Genomic DNA, 21,382 nt, shown 5'->3' with positions numbered 1-21,382 from the left:
TCCGGCTAAGCAAAAAAATCTTGCTTTTTGATATGGGTTCATGGTATTGCACTTCTGTGGCAGCTGGAATGCATCAGATTCGTGTTCAAGATGTTCAGTAAACATGTTAAGTGCATATATATTCCCTTTTTTCTTGAGTCTGTTTGCTCATGCAAAATGAAATGCGATTAATATAGATTAAAAATGAATGATATTTAATCGTGATTAATCGAAATTAATCCACAGCAACCCTGTGATTAATCTTATTAAAAATTTTAATCGTTTGACAGCACTACTCGTGACACATTTGACTTATAGATAATGTTTTTCACTTGAAATGTCTTTTTGTTTCCTTGTAGCCTTACATGTGTTGTGCCGAATTCTGCACCCCTGCCAACACCTGTTGTGGTTCCTCAAAGTGCTCTGCACATTACAGCGATAGTCTTAAGTGCCTTCATCATACTCATGACTTTAGCCATTGTAATTTTATGTGTAATGGGAACACAGAGAAAGAAAAAGAGAAAACTGGGTTTTCAAGAACATCTAGATTTTCGCAGAGACCAGACATTTTAAAATACATTATGATAAAACAGGATATTCATTAGCAGAGGCTCATTAATATGGTTTTTGGTCCCTTGTTTTCCCTGTGTATATACATATAGACAAAATTATAAACACATATGAATAAAAAATGTAGCCTAACAGAAACTTGTGTACAAGCATTCTTATTTCTACTTCAAAACAATAACTATACAAGTATTTTTTTAAATGAAGCTATTTTAACACTACGTATTATGCCATTAAGACACTATATTATTAATGAGAAATTATGACTGGCATTATTTGTTGGAGGAAATACGGAAGTAGCTGCATAAATTGAGATAAGGAGCCTTTCTTGGTTTGGATTTGAAAAAAACTTGAAACATTAATTTATGTTAAAGGGGAGTCATTCATCCATCTATCATTCAATGTTCCAACCAATCTCAACTGGAACTAATCCCAGTGTCTACACTGGATTTTGAACCCCAGTCTCTGGTGTGGTTACTCACTGAGTAGACTAATGCAATTAGTAAAATCAGTTTAAAATGTTCCAAATGTCTTAATAAAAATGAGGTGGGAGGGAGCTTGCCATTGTAATTTTAATCTAATTGTAATTTTAGTAATCTAAGTTAAACCACCACTGGATTTTGGACTCTCTGACAGAGATACCACAGTTTGTCAGGGTTATGAATATCAGGGTACGGGATATCACCTCAGTTCAGACAGGGCACAGGAATTCCCCAGAATTGCTGCCTCAGTCATCACACTTGACATCTGACTGTTCTGCCAAGACTACCTGTAGTCACATCATATAATATACAGATGACACCACCATAATTGGCCTCATAAGTGGTGGAAATAAGTCTGTATGCAGACAAGAGGTCAAAGAGCTGGTGGAGTAGTGCAAGGCCCACAGCCAGCTGCTCAACATGGGCAAGACAAAGGCAATGATTATGGACCTCAGAAAAAGCTGGAAGGACAATAACACTCTATATATCAGAGAGGTACCATCGAGAGCATCCTTACAGTACAAACGCCATCATAGCCTGGCTTTGGTCCTGAAACGCTCAAGACTGCCAGTCCTTCCAGCACATCATTTTAACGGCAGAAAAGGTTGCATGATAACAAACAGCATACACTGAATCCCACCCCTACCCCCCCCCCCCACCATGCGAATACAAATATTATCAGAAGTAAAAAGCACCCATCGGCCATGCCCCCCTGTACAAGCAAGTGCCTGAAAAGTCTGTGCATGTCACTGATATTCATAATGAATCCCACATTTGAAGTGTCACTGTAATCCCAAAGTTTATTTTAACTCAAAGAAAGTAGGTCTGTTGTATATAAATGTCTTAATGTCCAGCAGATTACTCTTAACTATTTTGAGTTAAGATCACATTTTTGGTTACCACATGAATATAAATGGCGCCTTTCAGTTGTATAAACCTATTCCAAATTAGTTTTGACCAGGAGAGATTTTATTGGTCAGTTCGAAAACCTGTCAAAGGGCCATAATCATCACTTTTATTAATCCCCTTGGGGAAATTGTTTTGTCTACACGTCCCTCCACTTGCTCTTTGTAAGCAAGCCATCCGTGAAGGGCAGCCACTCATGGCAGCACCCAGGGAGCTGGGGGTTAAGGGCCTTGCTCAAGGACCCGCAGACGTGCTGAGGCTGGATTTGAACCGGCGACCAATCAATTACAAGCACACAGGCTTAGCCACACGCTGCCCCTTACACCAGTAGATATCTGAAATGGAAGTTTTTCCTAGTAAGAATTCAATTGCAGATATCCAGAATGAACATTCTGGATATCTGAAATTAAAAGCCCAATAGACATGAATGGCAAAAGTGACGTAATTTCTCCTAGGAAGAATGAGGATGTGGATATCTGAAATGACAATTGTGGATAGGAAGAATGTCATTGTGGATATCTGAAATGCTTTTTTGACTAGTAAGAATTGAATGAGAGATATCTGCAAAACATATCCAGTCTGGCGATTAAATGTTAAGAAGCCTTGCCATTCCTGGCTGCTTATCTCTATCACAGGATCTGGAAACCTTGCAAGAGTTTCTAGCATGACGCACGTTGCCAAAAGACAAGGAGGGCCTCGCAGCCCGCTCACTGGTAAACGTAAGGACCGACGGGAAGCAAACATGATTTGGAGATGCAAGTATTGTGTATTGAGTTGTAACAAAAGAGAGCAGCTATTAAAACATTACAGATTGAAGTATGGCAGCTACGCTAATTGTGAACCATTCCCTTGTTCATACCAAAAGTGTTTGTGTACGTTCCGGAACTTCAGAACTCTTAAAACTCACGTATCCCATTTTCATTCCCCAACTCAGCGCAAGCAATCCAAACCACGTTTTCATGTTAAGTTATGTCAGCTATGCGAGTTTCTTGAACCATGCCAAGTATTTTACACACTCATTGTAGAAAGTCGGGTAATCATGTATGTTTATATTTGAATTTTTTTCATCTAAAAATTCAATATATGTCGTTGATTATGTGGTTCGCAATTAATTGTAATTAATGAAGTTAAAATTAAGATAATTGTGCACTTGCTGTTTACTACCTTAAGTATCCTTCTACCAACTGCCTTGTATCAATATTCATCAGTGGTCACAGTAAGACTGGCGGAAAGTTTTTGGTTGCACAATGAATGTGGCTGCAGGTATACAAGTGTAGTCATGCCTGGAACATGTTTGGAATGAAAACCTGCAACCACACTGATGCTTTGATAAGATGAGACAACTCTTTAAAGGTACAAGTGAATGGAAATTACCATTCTGTGCAGGCAGTGTGTTGAACTTTAACATGTTTTATTTGTACCTCTGTTTCAGGTCTACCATGAATTCAGTAGAGTGGTGAGGAAAAACTTGAAGGAATTCTATCAGTCTCTTGACCATCATTGCCCTAAACTTGTTGAAATCTTCAGGTCAAAAGGAGACCTGAAGGGACAGAATTTAGACAAACATCCATCCATTTTCCAAACTGCTTATCCTTCTGGGTCTGGAGCCTATAGGCACAAGGTGGGGGACAACCCAGGAGAGGGCGCCAACCCATCACAGGGCACCAACCCATCACAGGGCACCAACCCATCACAGGGCACCAACCCATCACAGGGCACTCTCACACACCATTCACAATTCAGTAACTCCAATTAGCCTCAGCATGTTTTTGGACTGGGGGAGGGGGAACTGGAGTACCTGGAGAAAAACCCATGACATTGTAGGGAGAACATGCAAACTCCACACACATGTAACCCAGGCAGAGGTTCAAACCCTGGTCCCAGAGGTGTGATGAAACAGTGCTAACTACTGCACCACCATGCCACCCCCTCCAGCAAACAAAGGTTTGTTAATTTAACTACCAGTCTTAGTGTACAGTTCTGTAAAATGAGGACTATGTGGAGTGACAGTTGCCAGTAATATTCCAATGTTTTCTCTACTGTCACTGCAATCCAGACTTCAGATACTGCTGAAACCAGGTGCCTTGTCCTGATGGGGCTTCCAGTACTTCTTGGTGACTATCCAGCTGATTTCTTCAAGGACTGCTTTGTAAGTAACATCTATTCGTCATGTTTCATTATTCACTTTTTCATTTATTTTCCTGTTCTAAATCAAACAAATTTGTAATGTAATTTTCAATGAAATCCATAAGACAAACAGCCATGTGAGTGTGTCTGGTTAACAAGCATATGGATAATCAATCATGTATTTCACAATTTTTAAATATATTCTCAAATTATTTCTGATATTGTTTTGTTTGGTAAAAAATGAACAATAAAATGTGTACAAAATGCAAAATGCTGCACAACTTAACTTATATTGTCATGTCTAGGCTATTGATGACAAGGACGGATACAGAGATTCGCCGATTGGAATCCTCTGCTTTAAAGATGTACCACAGCTTCCACTTTCCTGCTGTCCATCCTCTGTGGGAATCGTATTGGAGGGGAAAGCTGTGATGGATGATCTTGATGACCTACCCCAGGCTATGTGCCTTCTGTTTGGATTAATATTTGCTCTTCACTTAAACTACCATAAGTGCATGGACCACACTTTCCATTTCATTCAGCAAGTTCTGTTGAGTTAGGTAAGAAGGAATTAAAAGGCAAGGTTTTAACTGACAAATCAGCTGACCTGCAGACTGATGGTGATGCACGTGGCCTCAGTAAGGATCCAGCATCTAAATCTATATATGGTTTAATCACATTTCTATTGTATCATGCACATACCTACATACAAGTTCTAGCTCTGTCCACACTACAATTGGTTTTCATGCCATTTGAGACATTTTAGGTGCATTGGACAAAACGCTCAACCTTATTCATACTCACAGCCTCTTGAATCCCACCTGCACTTACTGAAAAGGCTTCTTGGCACTAGGCCTAAATCTCCAGGTGATATGCAACCAGCAAGGACATTTCACAGACATTGTCACCAAGTGGCCTGGGAGTACACCTGATGGTTATAGGTGTTATAGGTCGACTGGGAAGGGGGGGGGGTGTCAATGGTAGACTTCATTGTTTGTTTCCACTTCCACAGAGTCATTAAGCAATATGGATTTTCGGCAGGGTAAGATACAAGTTTTCTCCCTTCGAAATTTGTACACATGTAAAATTTTTTCTCACCAAATGATTAAAGACTTAGCCTAAATATACCTAAAATTCACCCTCATCATTTTGGCCTTAGGAGGGTTTGAGACCAAATTTCATACTTCTCCTGTTGACTATGTGTAAATTACTGCTTTCTGTTTGCAGAATCGTGTTTTTTAAAAAACATATTTTATCATTAGCACCTTTTATTAATGAGTGGGCTTGTGTAGTCCTTTCTGAACAAAATTTTTAAGTGAACGTAATTCCATATATAATCAATTCAAAGAACTCGAATAAATGTAAAACCTGTGTTAAACATCAAAGAGCCCACCACCCAACAGAAAAATATACTAATTGGGCTTGATGTAGGACTTCTAACACACTAAAAAGTGTGTTAGAAGTGTGTTTCCAGCTCCAGTAAGGAGGTGCTTTTAGTGATTACTCAACATGTCTGCAGGTTTTTGTTTTTGTTTTACTTACCTGGGATGGTTAAAGGGGGTCATTGTTCAGTTTAAGGCTGCATGCTCTAGGGAAGCCCCTTTTGTCACTACAGCTACTTTCACAGCTACTGTATTTCTTGGAAGAAATATGGAAGTAGCCTGCATAACTAGAGATTAGAAATGTTTCAGGGTTTGGGCTTAGAAATAAACCTTGAACATTCATTTATTTTGAAGGGGAGTCATCCATCTATCTATCTTTTATGGATTGAGGTTAGAGACCCAATCTAAGACAAGGGTACACACTGGATGGGTTGCCAGTCCATCACTGTGAAGAGTTATAGCATCTTCATACAGGTTGATTTCACAGTGTTACTTTTTAATAGAGCTTTTGCCTTTTTGTTTTAACTTAGTTATATCAAAGACGATGAAGGTCATATTCAAACCCACAACCCTAAGGGCATGAGGCAACACGCAACAGAAAGTTACATAAACCAAAAAAAAAATAATAAAACTTTAATATTGGAGGATCTCGTGATTTAAAAAGCTAACAGTTGAGGTAAACCTTGTCTTGTGGGGCACCTAAGATTTCACCTCACAATCGCTGGTCACACTGTCCTATAAAGCTATGTCTCAATAGGGAGAATTACATTGCTTTTCCTGTTTTAATTTGTGCTTTTATTTGAAATAGTATTGTTCATTCATGTATGCACAAGGGAGACCGAAACGATAATTTAATAATTTATTATACAGATACTCTCACAGTCATGATTATAGCTTAATTTCTCAGAACATCTTACTTTTTCATTAAATTTTGGTTATTTTTTTTGAAAATCCTAAGGTTGTAATATGCAAGATTTTGTAATAAAAGTACTACTTGAACTGAGGCAAAAATAGTTTGGAGAACAATGCCTGTATCGTGACTTCAGTATGGCTACAATCATGGGCATAAATTACGGGGGGGATGGGGGGTTGTAATCCCCCCCAATAATCATGTCTCCTTCTAAATGGGTGGAGACCTCAACCCCTCCAAAGGTCAAACCAAACTTATGCCATTGGCTGCATTGCAAAACACTTAATTCCACTTGGATACACATTTGGCAGAGCAGAAGAAAATTCAAGATAAAATCTAGAGTGGAAGTGGACTTTGAAAGATACTGGTTACGTTATTACAATTCAAGGAAAGGTTGCTATAACAACACTTTGTTCGTTGTGTGCCAACTGTTCCCATGTCTTAACCTTCGTCCCGTGTTAGCTTTTTGTACACAGCTCTTATGTTAGACAGGTCAGTGCCGACCTGTGTCTTAAATCAGCCATAAAACACCCTCAAAGCAATTATTTATCATCTTACCTCTTGGTTACCTTGTTAGGCTTCCTAATCCATGAAAAGATTGGTTTTAATATTTTTGATGTGGCTTTCTGGACCTTTCTTTCGTCAGCATACCTCTGGTTTTCAATATAAAATAATGGTAAAATAAGCCTCAAGTGAATTAAATAAATAAACTGAATTGGTCATATCTAGCCTTACCTGTCTGGGCATGCCTTGCCTAGTGAAATTTGTTTTTATGTATTAATTTTTTAAATAGATTTTCCTGATGCAGTACACAAATTTATGTGGTGCTTTTATGCATTTTAAACTTAAAAATGGGTCAGTGCCGACCCCAACATCAGAGCTGTTATAATGTTATAGTGATTTTTTTTTTTTTAGTTTAAATAGAGGTTCATGAAAAAGTCAAAAAGCCTTGATACAGTACACAAATTTATGTGGTGCTTTTATGCATTTTTACACTTAAATGCATTTGCATTTAAAAAAAATATATATGAAAATTGATTGTCTTCAGGGGCACTTTCATTTGTTTGGATTTGAACTTATCACACTGAAAGAGTCAAGTACTTTGATATACAAAAGTGTGAAATAACATCATGGAGGGATTTTCATTTGATCCAGAGTTAAAATACTTCAATTCGTTGGGGCAGACGACTTAAACAGTCCACTTAGGCTGAAGGACGAGGCTGCGTGACACAGGCATCACATAAAACCTGCCTGTAGCCTGAACCCATTAGGTCGCTGGATCTCCAAACTGTTGATGAAACCAGGTCAGAAGTTGTCATCCCAGCCGGAGGTTTCTTCCTCTGCTTGGGTTTTGTCATAGGGGAACCGGTCAAAGTTGATATAGCAGGGACCCTGCAGCAGGAAGGATGCAGAGAAACAGGATGGGAGTGGTTTTACAGCAGCAGGCAGATGAAGCTCACCACGCCGCAGTTTCAAATCACTCTAACTGAAATTGTGCAGTTATAAAATGACAAGCAATGAACTCAGCAAGTCTCAGTTCTGCCAGAAAAAATGAGTGGTCATAAGGTCATAAGGTTCCTAAACCAGGACAAGTCTCAGTGCCCCTGGGTCCCCCATCGGACTCTACAGTGGCTCTTCGGTCACTGTAACACTGACATCACTGTGCACACCGTGTACGTTTGCCCACAATCCCATGAGCACTGTTTCATACAGTTCATATTGTCCAAATTGTCGGTACATTTCTCAGGTCTCTTGCACATTGCACTTATATTGCACAGCAGAATCACTTTCACCATGTCACTTATGCATAGAATATGTACAGATGAACATATTTCATATATCTTTTATTTTATATTGTTATTTTTATATATTTTATTATTCTCTTATCAGGCACAACTGCTCAGAGTGACCAGGGTTACATTTCACTACATGTTGTATGTGTACAACTGTGTACGTGACGGATGCACCCCTTTAATCTTGAGTGAAGCAGTATCACTAATTATAGTCTGTTTCCTGTTGATTCTCTCTCACGCCAGTGTTTCCACTGAGTACATCTCTCTCTGGTATTTTCCCAGGAAAAGAAAAACATCTGAGGTAGGAAAACAGAGCAGTATGCTCTCACTGTCTTATGCCCCATTCACACACAGAGAAACCCACTTATATGTCATTATTTTACCGTTATGGTGTCGTGTGGGAATGGGAGCAAAGCAGTAAAGTCTACCCATGAATATGAGTGTATGAGTCACATACACAGTTAAGCTGTGTACAGTGCAGTTAGGCTGAGTCACATACACAGTTAAGCTGTGTGCAGTGCAGTTAGGCTGAGTCACATACACAGTTAGGCTGTGTACAGTGCAGTTAGGCTGAGTCACATACACAGTTAGGCTGTGTACAGTGCAGTTAGACTGTTGTTACATTGTTGTATGAAACACTGGAGATGAGCAAAGTGTTGAGGAATTAGTTTAGCAACCACAATAAAAGTAGTTATAACTGCCACTGAAAAATAACTAGCCTATATTAATTCATATAATTATTAAGTTTTTGTTTATACAGAGAGGTAACATGCCATCACTAAACAATATTAATAAAAAAAAACATATGTACGACTATGTCCTGATACCTGCATTTTCTAAGTAATACACCCCCATCACACTGCCCCCACGCCCAACCTCTTTATCCACAGGAAACACTGCACCCGTCATAACAATGACTGCCCTGAAGTGCTGGCTGCAGCTTTGCTGAGACACACAGGTCACTCTGTTTTGGGATTCTGCAGAGATGGCAGTACCTTGCGCATGAGCCGGACCGTCGGCGCGTCCACCTGTCCAACTCTCAGCTTGTGCCAGTTAATGTTCCCAAACCACCTGTGTGAAGAAGGACCGCATGGAACAGAACAGAGAAACTTCATTAATCCCTGTGGGGAAATTCTCTTTACCTCATTTTGCTCTCCATGAGACACACAGAGAGGTGAGAGCAAGTTTGGGGTCACAGTGAAGGGGCAGCTGCTTTGCAGCACCTGGGGGGCTGGGGGTTAGTGACCGTGCTCCAGAGCCCACAGAAATGTGACTATTCTGCCACAGCTGGGCTCAAACCAGTGACCTTCTGATCACATAGGGGCTTAGCCTGCTGAGTCACACACTGCCCCCCGAAAGTATTGGCATACACACGCGGGCACACACACGCGGGCATACACACGCGGGCACACACACGCGGGCACACACACACAGACAGACAAAGGGCCACTCTGCTCATCACTGACCAGCCTTTGCAAGAGAGCCCTAATATGTTACCTGTGATTCCGGACGTCTTTGATCCCGTTTTTGGTATTCCCCAGCCTTTGACCTGGCCGGGGCCTGCGTCACAGAATGTTATAAAATGGGTGTTAATTTAAAGACCACTGTAGGTTTTTGAAGAAGACAGCTGAAGGTTTCATATAAAAAATAAAATGCCAGAAGAACGAGTGCATCAGAAATTTGGGAGTTACCCTGACCTGCATAGTTTGCTGATCAGGGAGCGGGCGGCTTCACTCATGTAGGGGGGGTATTTAAGCACCCCATCCAAAATCTTCGCATAAATCCTTTGTGGGTCGGAACTGGAGAAGGGGGGGCTGAGGAGCAGACATTAACGCTTTAATACACTTCAGAGAAAGCAGTGTGCAGTTTATCCATGTGCGAGATGGAGAGTTTAATGTTAAGATGTCAGCATTCTTTGCGTGTTGTACAGGACCTCTGAGATTGTGACGGCGATTATGACGGCAATCAGACCACTGCTGCACATTGGAGAACGTCATCTACCTGCTCCTACCATTTCTAACGGTCAACTGATTCTCTCAGTATTACTGCTTTGCGATGCCCTCTGTTGGCCATTTCTTTGTAGCATTTACTTTGATTTGTTTCAGTTTCATAAACTACCAGAAAGTGCCCAGGTTACTCACAAGATCTGTCCCCCAAGTCTGTCTATAAATCGAATTTGTAAATAGGACAGAAAAACAATAACAGTACATTATTATTACTATTATTATTGTTGTTGTTAGGATATGGTTCTCTGCTGAATTTTAAAAATGTGCCATCCTTATTTTAGCTGAATTGATGAATTGTGAATATTTTATTAATTATTATTTTCAGGCACAGTGGCTCAGTGGGTAGCACTGTGGGCTCACAGCTCCAACGCTGTAGCTTCAGTTCTGACCCGGCACTGAGTAAGTATTTCTGGGTGATATTGTAATAAAATGTGTCCCCACAAAAGGCCAGTTTCTGCATATCCTCTGAGGACTGGAGTCTCGGGTTGCGTTTACCTGCCAACCAGCAGCTCATACACCAGGACGCCCAGTGACCAGAAGTCCGCAGCAAAGTCGTGGCCCTGGTTCTGGATGATCTCGGGGGCCATGTACTCTGGTGTCCCACAAAATGAGTATGTCTTCTCCCCTCGTGTCAGCTCTTTGGCGAAACCGAAATCCACCTGTGACACAGAGCCCAGGCGCAAAGGATGCAGCTCAACAAGTAGCTCTGAGGGCTAATGATGTAATGATGTTGTGGGTTCAAATCCCAGGGAGCACATGTAAATTGTAATCCTTTTCCCTACTGTAAGTTACTCTGGATAAAAGTCTCAGGTAAACATGCAATATGAAATGCATAAAATCAAAATGGTATGAGTAGCAGATGGATGGGGGGCCTTGACAAGAGGTGACTGACAGATGCTTTTCTTTAAAGTGATGTGCATTTTTTTGAGAGACCAGGGTCCGATGGTTTCCTGCAGTAATCAGGAGTTAAGGTCCTTGCTCAAGGGCCCAGTGGTGACATCACTCTGCTGACAAGCCTCACTCAGCCATATGTTGACCCACCAGTTTGACGAATCCACGTGAATCCAGCATCAGGTTCTCGGGCTTGAGGTCTCGGTACAGGATGCCCCTCTTGTGGAGGTAGGCAAACGCCTCAACAACACATGCAGTGCAGAAGACAGCGATGCTCTCCTCAAACCGACCACTGCCAAACATCACAGACCCCCACCCACAAAGAAACACATGTTACGCTTTGCTTATCATAAAAAAAAATCACATTCACATATATATATTCATTGAAACAACAATAACAATGCATATTCAGTAATAGCTAAGATTCATGCACATCTGTCAAGTCTTCAGGATACTGAAAGGCTACTTCTCCTACATAAATCAGAACCTTTAAGACAGAAGAATCACATTGTTTCAACTGGTTGGTTGAAATAAAACATTGGTCCGGATTTGCACTTTCTGAACCTGAACTTCCCACCTCTGGTCACTACAGTCAGGTTAACTTACACTTCTTTCAGTTTGGTCCACAACTCCCCTCCGGAGCAAAACTCCATAAGCATATAGATGTAACGGGTGTCTTTGAACCCAGCATAAAGTCTGGAGGGCAAAAGCGGAATACAATGCAGGGATGTTACAACGGTGCTTGTGATCAGAAGGTCGCCAGTTTAAATCCTGCGGCTGGCAGATTGATGCCACCATTGGGCCCAGAAATAAGGCCCTTAACACCTGGAGTAATGTCTCTACTCCAATGCTTCCCAATCCGGTCCTTGGGGACCCACAGTCGGTCCATGTTTTTGCTCCCTCCAAGCTCCCGATATGAAGGAGCCATAACGTGGACTTTCTGTAGGTCCCTAAGGACCGGATTGGGAAACACTGCTCTACTCCATTATATGAGGCGATTAGGTACCTGACAATGAAGTCACTATGAATGTCCTGTAGTATTTGCTTCTCGAATTTCACATGGTCCTCCTGCCGCTTAGCAACAACGTGCTTCTTACTAATCCTCTTGAGGGCGTAATACTTCCCATGCTGTAGTGTCGTCACCTGCAAGAGGAAACACTGGAACCGTAAGCAGCTTGGAGAGTGGTGATTTAAAGGGAGAATATGGAGGAATGGTGAGGAAGGTAACCAAACTGATGGGTCACGGAGGACAGCAGAAATACCGAGGATTGGATGGAAAACATAAGAAGACCATCATTGAGGAATATTCCTCAACCTGTTGTGGTTGACGATTGGAGAACGCCCTGCATCAGAAGGCCTGAGTATCAACCAGAACCTGAACCCACCAGCTCCACGCGTCCGAATCCGCCCAATCCCAGAGTGACGGGCTCGCCCTGGAATCGCCCTTCCTGGTAAAGCACCGGAACTAGGTCCTTTAAATGCAGAGAGGTGCTCTGGCTGTGGGAATGGAAATATGCAAGGGGGGGGGACACAGTGGGTCAGATGGCTCTCCAATCATTTGCTCGGTATTCGCCTGTAATCCCTTAGCAGTTACGGTGGATCTCAGACCCTTAGTGGCATGGATCTTTACCACTGATGATGAAAAGCAGCTTAAGAGCTTTGACTTAAATCACCTACTGCAATGCTCATGCTATTAGCATTTTGTTAGCATATTTAGTCCATACTCCTTTGATGGATTTCACTGCGCAAACCAGAAAAATAACACAAAGCCTGCATATTTTTGGCCTCACCTCTTTTTCTCTGGAATTACTATGTCTTCAAAGACATTTGAGCTGTTCAAAACATAGAAGAAGGTAAAAAAAACAGTAAATCAGTGGCAAGAACAGGACCAGTGGCTCCAGTGATTGCAAAATGGGAGGAGAAAGCAAGCGCAGGTCTCAAAGCAACAAGCGTCACTCAGCGGTGGAACTCACTCGTCATGAAGCTGGAGGTGTTCAAGCGGTATGGTCTCCTCGAAAACCCTGAAAAACAGCATCCCACGAATCAGCAGCCAGGTTCTCCCAAGGCTGCCTGGCCTTCCCCAGCATCACGAGAGGAGGACACTCACTCTTTGTCGATGGAGTAGCAGCTGACCTGGCCCACTGCAGTACATGTGGCAGTTCTGCAAGTTTCACTGAAAACACAGCAGAATTTGAGGAACATGGGGTGTTTAAACAAGGCCTCGTTTGTTGTTTAATTATCGTAAATAATACAGCCGTTATAAAGGCACGTTTAAAGTGTTACACAAACAAAAAAGGAGTATTATATAATGTAAGTGGGCAGCATAATGGCCTCAGACCTCTAGGGTTGCGGGTTTGATTATGGCTTTCACTCTGTTCATGGACTTAGCATTTTCTCCCCATGTTTGTGTGTGTGCCCTGAGTTTTATGGGGTAGAGCCCCTCCCTATTCAAATCTGGCCTTCGATTCCAAATCCAGGCCTTGTTTTCAAGTCTCCCAGGTAGTTAGCTTAATAATTTCTGGCTCTAATTGGCCAAAGGCTTCACAACTGGCTCTCAGGTAAAGGAAGGCTGGAAAAACAGCATTGCTCGGCCCTTGAGGACCATAATTTGAATAGCCCTGGGGGAGGGTCTAAGCCAGAGGTCTCAAAGTGCCAGCTCATGGGGCAGATGGATTTAATTGGCCAGCAAATCAATTTTTTATTTTCCAAAAAACTGACATTACATCGTCTTTTCTTTTCTGTCTTCCCTCATTCATCTTAGAAAATGGCTCAATGACCCATATCCAGCCAGCAGCCCCCAGGCGATTTCAGTTTGAGACCCCTGATCTATGCTCAGCAGGACCTTGCCCCTTATTGATGATGGATACGCTGCATGAGTCCTTGTGGTGCAGTAGGTGGGAGCTTTACCGGATGAGAGCCAGCTCCCCAAAGTGCTCCCCCCGCCCCATCCTCCGGATTTCCTTCTGCTGTCCATTCACGTTTTTTGTCACCTGCACCTGGAACACGGAGACATGGTCCGTGTTAATGGTGGCAGAGAGTGGGCACGCCAGTGGAGGGTGGCATCAGGCCAAGCGGGCACAGATCAGGCCCCATATTTGGGGACATGCGGGTGGGGGAGGTGTCCTCCTACCTCTCCCTTCAGAATGATGTAAAAAGTGTCTCCCTCTGTCCCTTCACGCACAATCACTTCATTGTTCTGGAATTTGACCTAGAAAGTGCAAAAAAGACCTGTTCAGTTCAATGCCACACAAGTAACATGTTTGTATGGTACGATTTATGTTCCCATAATGCTTTTCTCCAGTTAGCATTCCCTTCAGTTAAGGTTTGTTGGACAAACGCCACAGTTTCTCGTTCCTTGTCCAGATGTAGCAAACCCACCAACCTCTTCCATAGAGTCTATTATATTAGAGAGCTGCATGTCACTCAGGTCCTTCAAGGTGCGGGCACTGCGAAGGACACACATAAAACAAAAACAGGACACTGACAGGCCGTTCAAAGGGATCACTCTTATCCACCCAGATACTAAACCAGCTATGACCATAAGCATGAAGACATCCATAAGCCCATAAAAAGCGTCCCTCTCTTACTTTGATGTTATGCAGTTATTAATTCTTGCTTTCCCTTGATCAGTGGTTATCAAGCTATGGAGCTCCCTCTAATGGTAGGCAGAGGTATCTCTTTTATGACAGCAGTCATAATGGTGGTTAACAGAGAGCCTCATAAATTCTGAGGTGGTGTGTGGTGTAAAAAGCTTGAGGATCACTGCCATAGTTTGATCCTCAATGTTCAGAAAATCATGCTCAATTTTCAAATATTCTGAATTGTTTTGGGTGGTGGACAATCTACAAATGTGTGTGCATGTGTGTGTGTGTGTGTGTGTGTGTGTGTGTATGTATTAGGTTTATACTATATTGATTGCATGCAACCAAAAAGTAAAAACACCAAAAGTTTTGTATTTTGTTTGTTACTTATGGTTAAGTTTAGGGCTGGGTAGGTCGTGTTGTGATTAGAGTTTTCCCCATAGAAATGAATGGAGAGTCCCCACAAAGATATAATTACAAACTTGTGTGTGTGTGTGTGTGTGTGTGTGTGAGAGAGAGAGAGACTAGGTCACAAATTACAGTCAACCACTCAAGGGTTTATAGCATTGACTAATCTCAAAGTTGAGAAATGGTATACAATAAGGAAGACCTTTGATCTTAATATGATAACTGGGAAACTCACATCTTTAGGAATCCCATGACCTGCTCCCGTTTCCTCCTGGACTTGTTGGTCATGATTGTCCGGTAAGTCTGCCTCTCGATGCACCACAGTTTGACTTTTGTGACAGCTGGGGGGGAATAAAATGATCCAAATTAATCAGAACCCATCTGGGTAGAAAGCCAGGCTGCTATTTGTGTTCAAACACGGCGCAGCGTCGCCCTCTAGTGCATTTGGGCGAGATGTCACCTCTGACCGATGCCGTGCGTTTGCAGTTATACAGGATGGCCAGCTCCCCAAAGACGTCCCCACACGTCAGAGTTCGCAGAACTCGTCCGGCCTGAGTCACCCGGAGCTCGCCCTCTATCTCAGGGACAGAAGCGTTAGAGACTGATGCTCTTGGTTTCAAGTTTGATGCACAAAGGAGGTTGGGAGTAACATCAAGAAACATCCTTTCATTTCTGATTGACACAGGAAACATCATTTCTGGCTCCATGTGCATGGGGTTTGCATTCACTGCCTTTGAACCTTGCCCTTCGTATGCATCAACACAGAAGGGCAGTTCTTATCTTGGAGCCACAAGGGATTTGAGATACATCCTCCTTTTCTGTCATCTGGTTCTCTTAAAATTGAACAACGTTAATCCACATTATTAAAGATTCAGAGAGCGGCCACCTGCTACGATGTACATGCTGTCGCCTTCGGTTCCTTCTACGATGATCGCTTCCCCCTGGCTGATCTCCCGCTCCACCAGACAGTCCACCATCATGGTGACCTGCTCATCGTCCAGGCGGCTCAGGAAGTCGCTCTTCTGGATGGCTTTAACGATGAGGTTGCTTTCGCTGGAAGATTAGAGGCCGGTGGAGAACGTGGTCAATGGTGGGTTGCTGAGAAAAACGAGTTATGGGGATTGTTATATACAGATATGCAGGCTTTTCACAGGGTGATTTAAATGAAGATAAAAGGAAATCTTGAGTCAGTTAAATACTCCTATTTCCACTGGAACAGCATAGAGCGGTCTCTGCAAAGCCACTCATTATATTCTTTATTAATTTACTTGCTTTTTGCTGTTAAATGCATTCATTTTTTACTTTGAGCTATTTCTGGGAAATGACTAAGTGATTTTACATTACCAGGGTCAGGACATTTAATTTAATAGAATGGGACTCAAACAAAACATTTCCCTGTTAAGCTAGCCAGAAAGATTGGCTAGCTTAGGTTATATTTAAACTTTTTCGATAAACCAGATAGAATTCTTTTAGTGCTCCACTGCAGCTTTACTTTTTGTCAAATAGAGTGAATGGTAGTTTAAATAATGGTGTAAATAAGTTCACATTGGGATGTATACAGCAAATGTTCCTCTAAAGAGACAACAACAGACAAGAAGAGGAGGAAGGAAGCCCACCAAGACACCGGTGGGAAACAGTGTCATCACATTCACCGTGCATAGCCTGTGCATGGAATTCTCCTTGGACACCTCTATTGTGGTGTGAATTGCAGCACTAGCAAACCAAGGTACTGACTGACTCTTTCAAAGAAAACCTGATGTCTCGTTTACAAACTCCTGTCAGGTGCAGTACATTCACATGTGAAATACTTCATATAAATTTTTTCTTACCAAAAATGCCAACAATGACTGACCTACAGTGTCAAAAGCCATGCTCTATATTTACATTTTATTTAATATGTTTTATCCAAAGTGACATACATTTTTTGGGTGAAAGCAAAGTCAGCCAGTCCCCTGAGCAACTGGGCCTTGCTCAAGTACCCAACAGTGAAATCACCCTCCCATCCCTGGGATTTAAACTTCTATTCACTGGTACACACCACCCCTAAAAGATACAGACCCACAAACCCCTAAACCTACTGAGGTACCCACCACCCCTAAAAGACACAGACCCCCAAACCCCTAACCTACTGAGGTACCCACCACCCCTAAAAGACACAGACCCCCAAACCCCTAACCTACTGAGGTACCAAAGGATAAATTCAGAAAAGCATAAATTTTTCCAAGAATCACCAAAATCACTCAGCCAAGTCATCATGGTTATAAAACCAAATTCCACCCAAGTCATGAGAAAATTTAAGCATGATTCCAAAATGTAACCCATTCTTCTGCAACCTTGTCAAACTGATAAGTAAATACACACTAGACTTGGTTTATATTACTACATAACTGGTATTCTTTCATTAGGATTTATGCTATTTGTTTTTTACCAGATAATTTTCAGGTTAGGTATGACACTTTAAGTAGAGGACAGAGGAGGTGCATTATTCATAAAATCCTCCAATTACCCCCCTCCTCCCGATCGGGAGTACCTGACAGTCTTGACGCTGGAGCCAGCGATGTCCAGATCCTCAGGGATGGGCTCAGTGACGATGATGCCAGATCGGCTTTTCCTCACCTCAGGCTCGCCGTCGTGGCTAGTCCTGCCGTGGTGGTAGTCTGAGGCCAGCACATGAAAGTGGAAAGACCAGCTTCACATCAGGACCTGCAAAGCTCATGTAACTGCAGTGATAGCAGAATCTAAACAGCCAGCAGGAGCAATGGTGTGGAGGGTCTTTACCAGACGGTGAGAGACCTTCACCACAACTACTCTGATCCTAATCTCACCCACACTGGTGAGATATTAAACTGATGAGTGATATTTTATTCATTGGTAGGAGATATCATCTTTTCATCCATCCCATCTTGCTCTCCACAAGAAACACAGACACACATACAGGGGAGAACAAGCTTAGGAGTCATAGCACAGAGTCATAGCACAGGGTCAGCCAGCATACAGCTCTCCTTGAGAAATCAGGGTTACGCTGAAAGGCCACGGGATTCAAACTGCCAGCCTTCCTCACAGCCAGAGTCCTGAGCGGCCCCTTAATATGTCGGGTCTGGTACAGACCAGGACTATGCACCTCTTACCAAGTTCATCAATTCGATTCTGCATGTCCTTCAACATCTTCTCCTTTTCTTGCAGACGTCTCTCTGGAGAGAAGGACAGTTTTTGAATAACAATTGTATTGGTTGGTTCAGCTGCTACAACATCATGTAACATGATGCAATGTCACGCCAAAACTACTGAACCAGCCTGGGTCCGGTTGGTAACAAACTAAGGAAATATGTGGAATTTCCAGAAGCTACAGGAACAAAACAGGGAACAACCTAGGATGGGATGCCACTGCAGGGCAGTCTTACTCAGAAGGAAAAATTGGAATCTCCAATTATCCTTAGTATGTTTTTTCAACTGTGGGGGAAAACCAGAAGAAACCACACGACGACACAAGGAGAACATGCAAACTCCCCACACATGGAGCCAGGGTGGAGAGTCAAACCCCCGTCCCAGAGGTGCGAGGCAACAGTGCTCAACAGTGCTAACCACTGCACCACTGCGCCACACCAGACAGAGAAAGTCTGAAGAAAATGTAACAGCCCAAGAAATACAAATGAAGCAAACTAAGAATAAGGTAACTTTCACTGGAATTCTCTTTTCAGTCTTTGGAAAAAAAAGAATGAATAGAAGGAGCTTTACTCTCAAAGGAAGAATACTGAAAATGCTTGATATATTATTTTTTGACACACTTGTAGGTGTAAAATGGCAGAGTAGGTCTTCAGGCAAAATGCCGGTCAACTTATTTTTCACCGATAATGTAAAAATGGTAACACATTTGAGTGTGAGTCCAAATGCTCTCTTTAATATTGAAAGTGTGGTGTGAAGAGGAGAGGAAAATAACACCATGTGTGGTTGTTGGGGACCTCCTCCCCCACCTCCTCCTCACCCAGCCCCAGCTTCTCATTTTCCAGCTCCTTGTTCAGCAAGCACTGCTTCTCCAGCTGAAGCCTCAGTTCCTGCAGCTGGACCTCCATGCCTGGGGAGAGACACGGGGGAGGTGATCTTTGAGCCATATGACATGAGGGATTTCTCCGGTTCATTTGTAGTTATTTGACTTATTTTCATTTAGTTAACATTTATAGCTTTTACATTTCTTTGTTCTTTCCTCGCTACTTGCGTCTGTCACCCATTTGTCTGCACATCATGTTCTTTGTCTCTTATGCAACACGTTCTCACCAAGGCTGTTGGTCCACCTGGCTCCATGAGTCTATATGAAGACCACAGATACAGGGCCTGATTCCCTCAGTGGGGGCAAACAGACACAGACAGACACTGAACCGCCCCTGTGTGAACATCCTTCTGTGACACCTTGATTCTGTCTCAATAAACTGTTTAATCTTAAGGAACCTGCCTTAAGGAACTCGACACTGAAAGAACCTGAGGTTTCACTGAAGGAATCTATCAACCAGCGGGTTCCAGTCACACGGTGTATTTTCAGGGAGAATTCCAAGGCCTGTAAAGGATATTTCACAAGTGTGAATCCAGATTATGTGCCCAGATCACATAGCTGTCACTGGATCGCACACACCGACGGTCGGCTTCATCCCGACACCATTCCGTTCGCATCACGATATTATTCCGATGCTAATGCCATGGCTCCTCACAAACACCCAGGTGGGTGGCCAGGCCTGCAGGGCTGAGCCCAGCGGGAAGTTCAGCAAAATCTCAATAAATAATGCATGTCGATCATGGCTCCAGAGGAGCCTGTGAATATGGAGGTGGGTGCAGGCCTGAGAGAAAAGCAGCCAGCTGCATGGGCAGTAATATGCTATTCTTCTGCTGAGGCTACAGCCACGGCATCTTTGCATCTCTAGTCATACTGGACACACTCCAGAATACAATCTTTAGCCAAATAGCTCTGGAGAAAGACATTCTAAGTCATCGCCTTGTATTTACATGAAAAAATTACATTGTAGAGAGACAAAAAGACCGTTTCACTGGTTGCTGTCATGCTGTCTAACTGAATCAAACCACACTGCAAATTCGTCTCAGCAGCTTGTGTTTTAAGCCCTTCTTGTGACCTCACATGCCCATGGGGATGAAAATCCCATCAGCCATGATCTCAGAAGCTTGGCAGGTGACAAACTCCATGCAGAGAGAGTGTCTCCCTTTACGCTTAGAAGATGGTGACAGACTCGATCCAAATCAGGAACTTGGTGCCAAAGGTAAGCCTTTGCTTCCTTTCGTTCATGTTAGCGAGACACCTTTCAGTGAGTCGCACCTCTCCGCGTGACTGCGATTATTAACCGGGCAGGAGGAGTTTTTCTGCATTTACAAGGTACCTACTGACATCAGAGGCAGACAGGAGGGGATGAAATCCTATCCCTATTGCCACCCCACATCAATAAATGTAATAAACAAATTCCTCCCATTCAATAAGTTGTATCGTCTGCACCCAACCCCTCCCTTCCAGTCAGTAAGTTTTTAATCGGCAGCACCACCCACAATCGGAAGTTTTTACCCCCGGCCACAGACTCAAAATATTCTGCAGCCACTACTGGTAGCAGACTGTCGGTTCGGTAGGTCATACTACCGCCATCTCATTAACGCAGCATAACAAATAATCACCCAAAGTTATCAAGCCGTCTTTGTAAGTCAAAATGTAACCGTACAGGGCCATACTTCGCATAGTATTAATCTAGTATAAATCTGACTACAAAAACCTATCACTTAAAAGCATACAAAAATGAGGAAAAAATCATTTTCAAAAATTATATAAGGACTTTTGGGAAAAGTGACACCTTTAATCAAAAACATGTCATTCCTAAGAGAAGTTCATTCATGTCCTACAGACTCCTGTGGCGTAACCTCACCTGAAAGCCTCACCTTTGGACTTTACAGGTTTCTGAGCGTTTCTGCTTAAGGGGGAGAAATGAAGGTAGATCTTACTCACCTGGCTGAGTTGAGGGTCGAAAAGAAGGGGACGAAGAAAGAGTCCAAGACATCGTTTCAAATCTGTTACATGAAATGGCCCCGGACGCAGGTTGATGGACGTGAAAGCAGACGAAACGATCCTATGACTCACACACGGCACATTGAATGATATCTCTCTGTCTCTCGCTCTCTCTCACTCTCTCCACTCTTATCGCCTCTCGCCGTGAGCCGGCATCCGTGCTCTATGCACGTCGTCGCAACGCTAGCGGGATCCTGAAACATTAACCACAGCCCCTGAGCTCCAAGTGGAGGGAGGGGACAAGCTCCAGATGTTCCATGCTGCTGAGCCCCTCGGAGTGCGGAGCGAGGGGTTTAGTGTC

The 21,382-nt window shown here is 42.9% G+C and overlaps 2 protein-coding genes across 3 annotated transcripts in view; one reads left to right on the top strand and one right to left on the bottom strand.

Moving 5' to 3' along the window:
* Positions 1-6,612, top strand: part of LOC111841263 (uncharacterized) — a 17,160-nt gene extending 10,548 nt beyond the window's left edge. Inside the window, exons 2-5 of the mRNA XM_072702676.1 lie at positions 2,570-2,653; positions 3,367-3,878; positions 3,991-4,083; positions 4,367-6,612. The gene's annotated coding sequence lies outside the window, so the exon portion shown is untranslated. The remainder of the gene's footprint in view (positions 1-2,569; positions 2,654-3,366; positions 3,879-3,990; positions 4,084-4,366) is intronic.
* On the bottom strand, positions 6,489-21,382 carry prkg3 (protein kinase cGMP-dependent 3). 2 transcript variants are annotated; one of them, XM_023806874.2, is made up of 22 exons: positions 21,022-21,382; positions 19,015-19,104; positions 18,161-18,223; positions 17,563-17,689; positions 15,919-16,085; positions 15,493-15,606; positions 15,268-15,373; positions 14,426-14,489; positions 14,174-14,251; positions 13,951-14,039; positions 13,151-13,216; positions 13,017-13,064; positions 12,834-12,875; positions 12,429-12,540; positions 12,050-12,186; positions 11,650-11,739; positions 11,194-11,335; positions 10,648-10,811; positions 9,844-9,960; positions 9,644-9,706; positions 9,142-9,217; positions 6,489-7,745 (listed from the first exon to the last, which is right to left on the bottom strand). In XM_023806874.2, exons 1-22 carry the CDS (start codon positions 21,071-21,073, stop codon positions 7,659-7,661), a joined length of 2,094 nt encoding a protein of 697 aa, XP_023662642.1. In that variant the 5' UTR covers positions 21,074-21,382; the 3' UTR covers positions 6,489-7,658. The 2 variants fall into 2 exon arrangements, with proteins under 2 accessions (XP_023662642.1, XP_023662644.1); XM_023806876.2 differs by lacking the exon at positions 21,022-21,382 and having other exon boundaries at positions 19,004-19,104.

This window comes from Paramormyrops kingsleyae, chromosome 19 (genome assembly GCF_048594095.1).
Source record: "Paramormyrops kingsleyae isolate MSU_618 chromosome 19, PKINGS_0.4, whole genome shotgun sequence".
In the NCBI taxonomy this organism is placed as follows: Eukaryota; Metazoa; Chordata; class Actinopteri; order Osteoglossiformes; family Mormyridae; genus Paramormyrops; species Paramormyrops kingsleyae.
The sequence above is the reverse complement of the archived record's forward strand: the minus strand, read 5'-3'. Positions and strand labels throughout refer to the sequence as shown.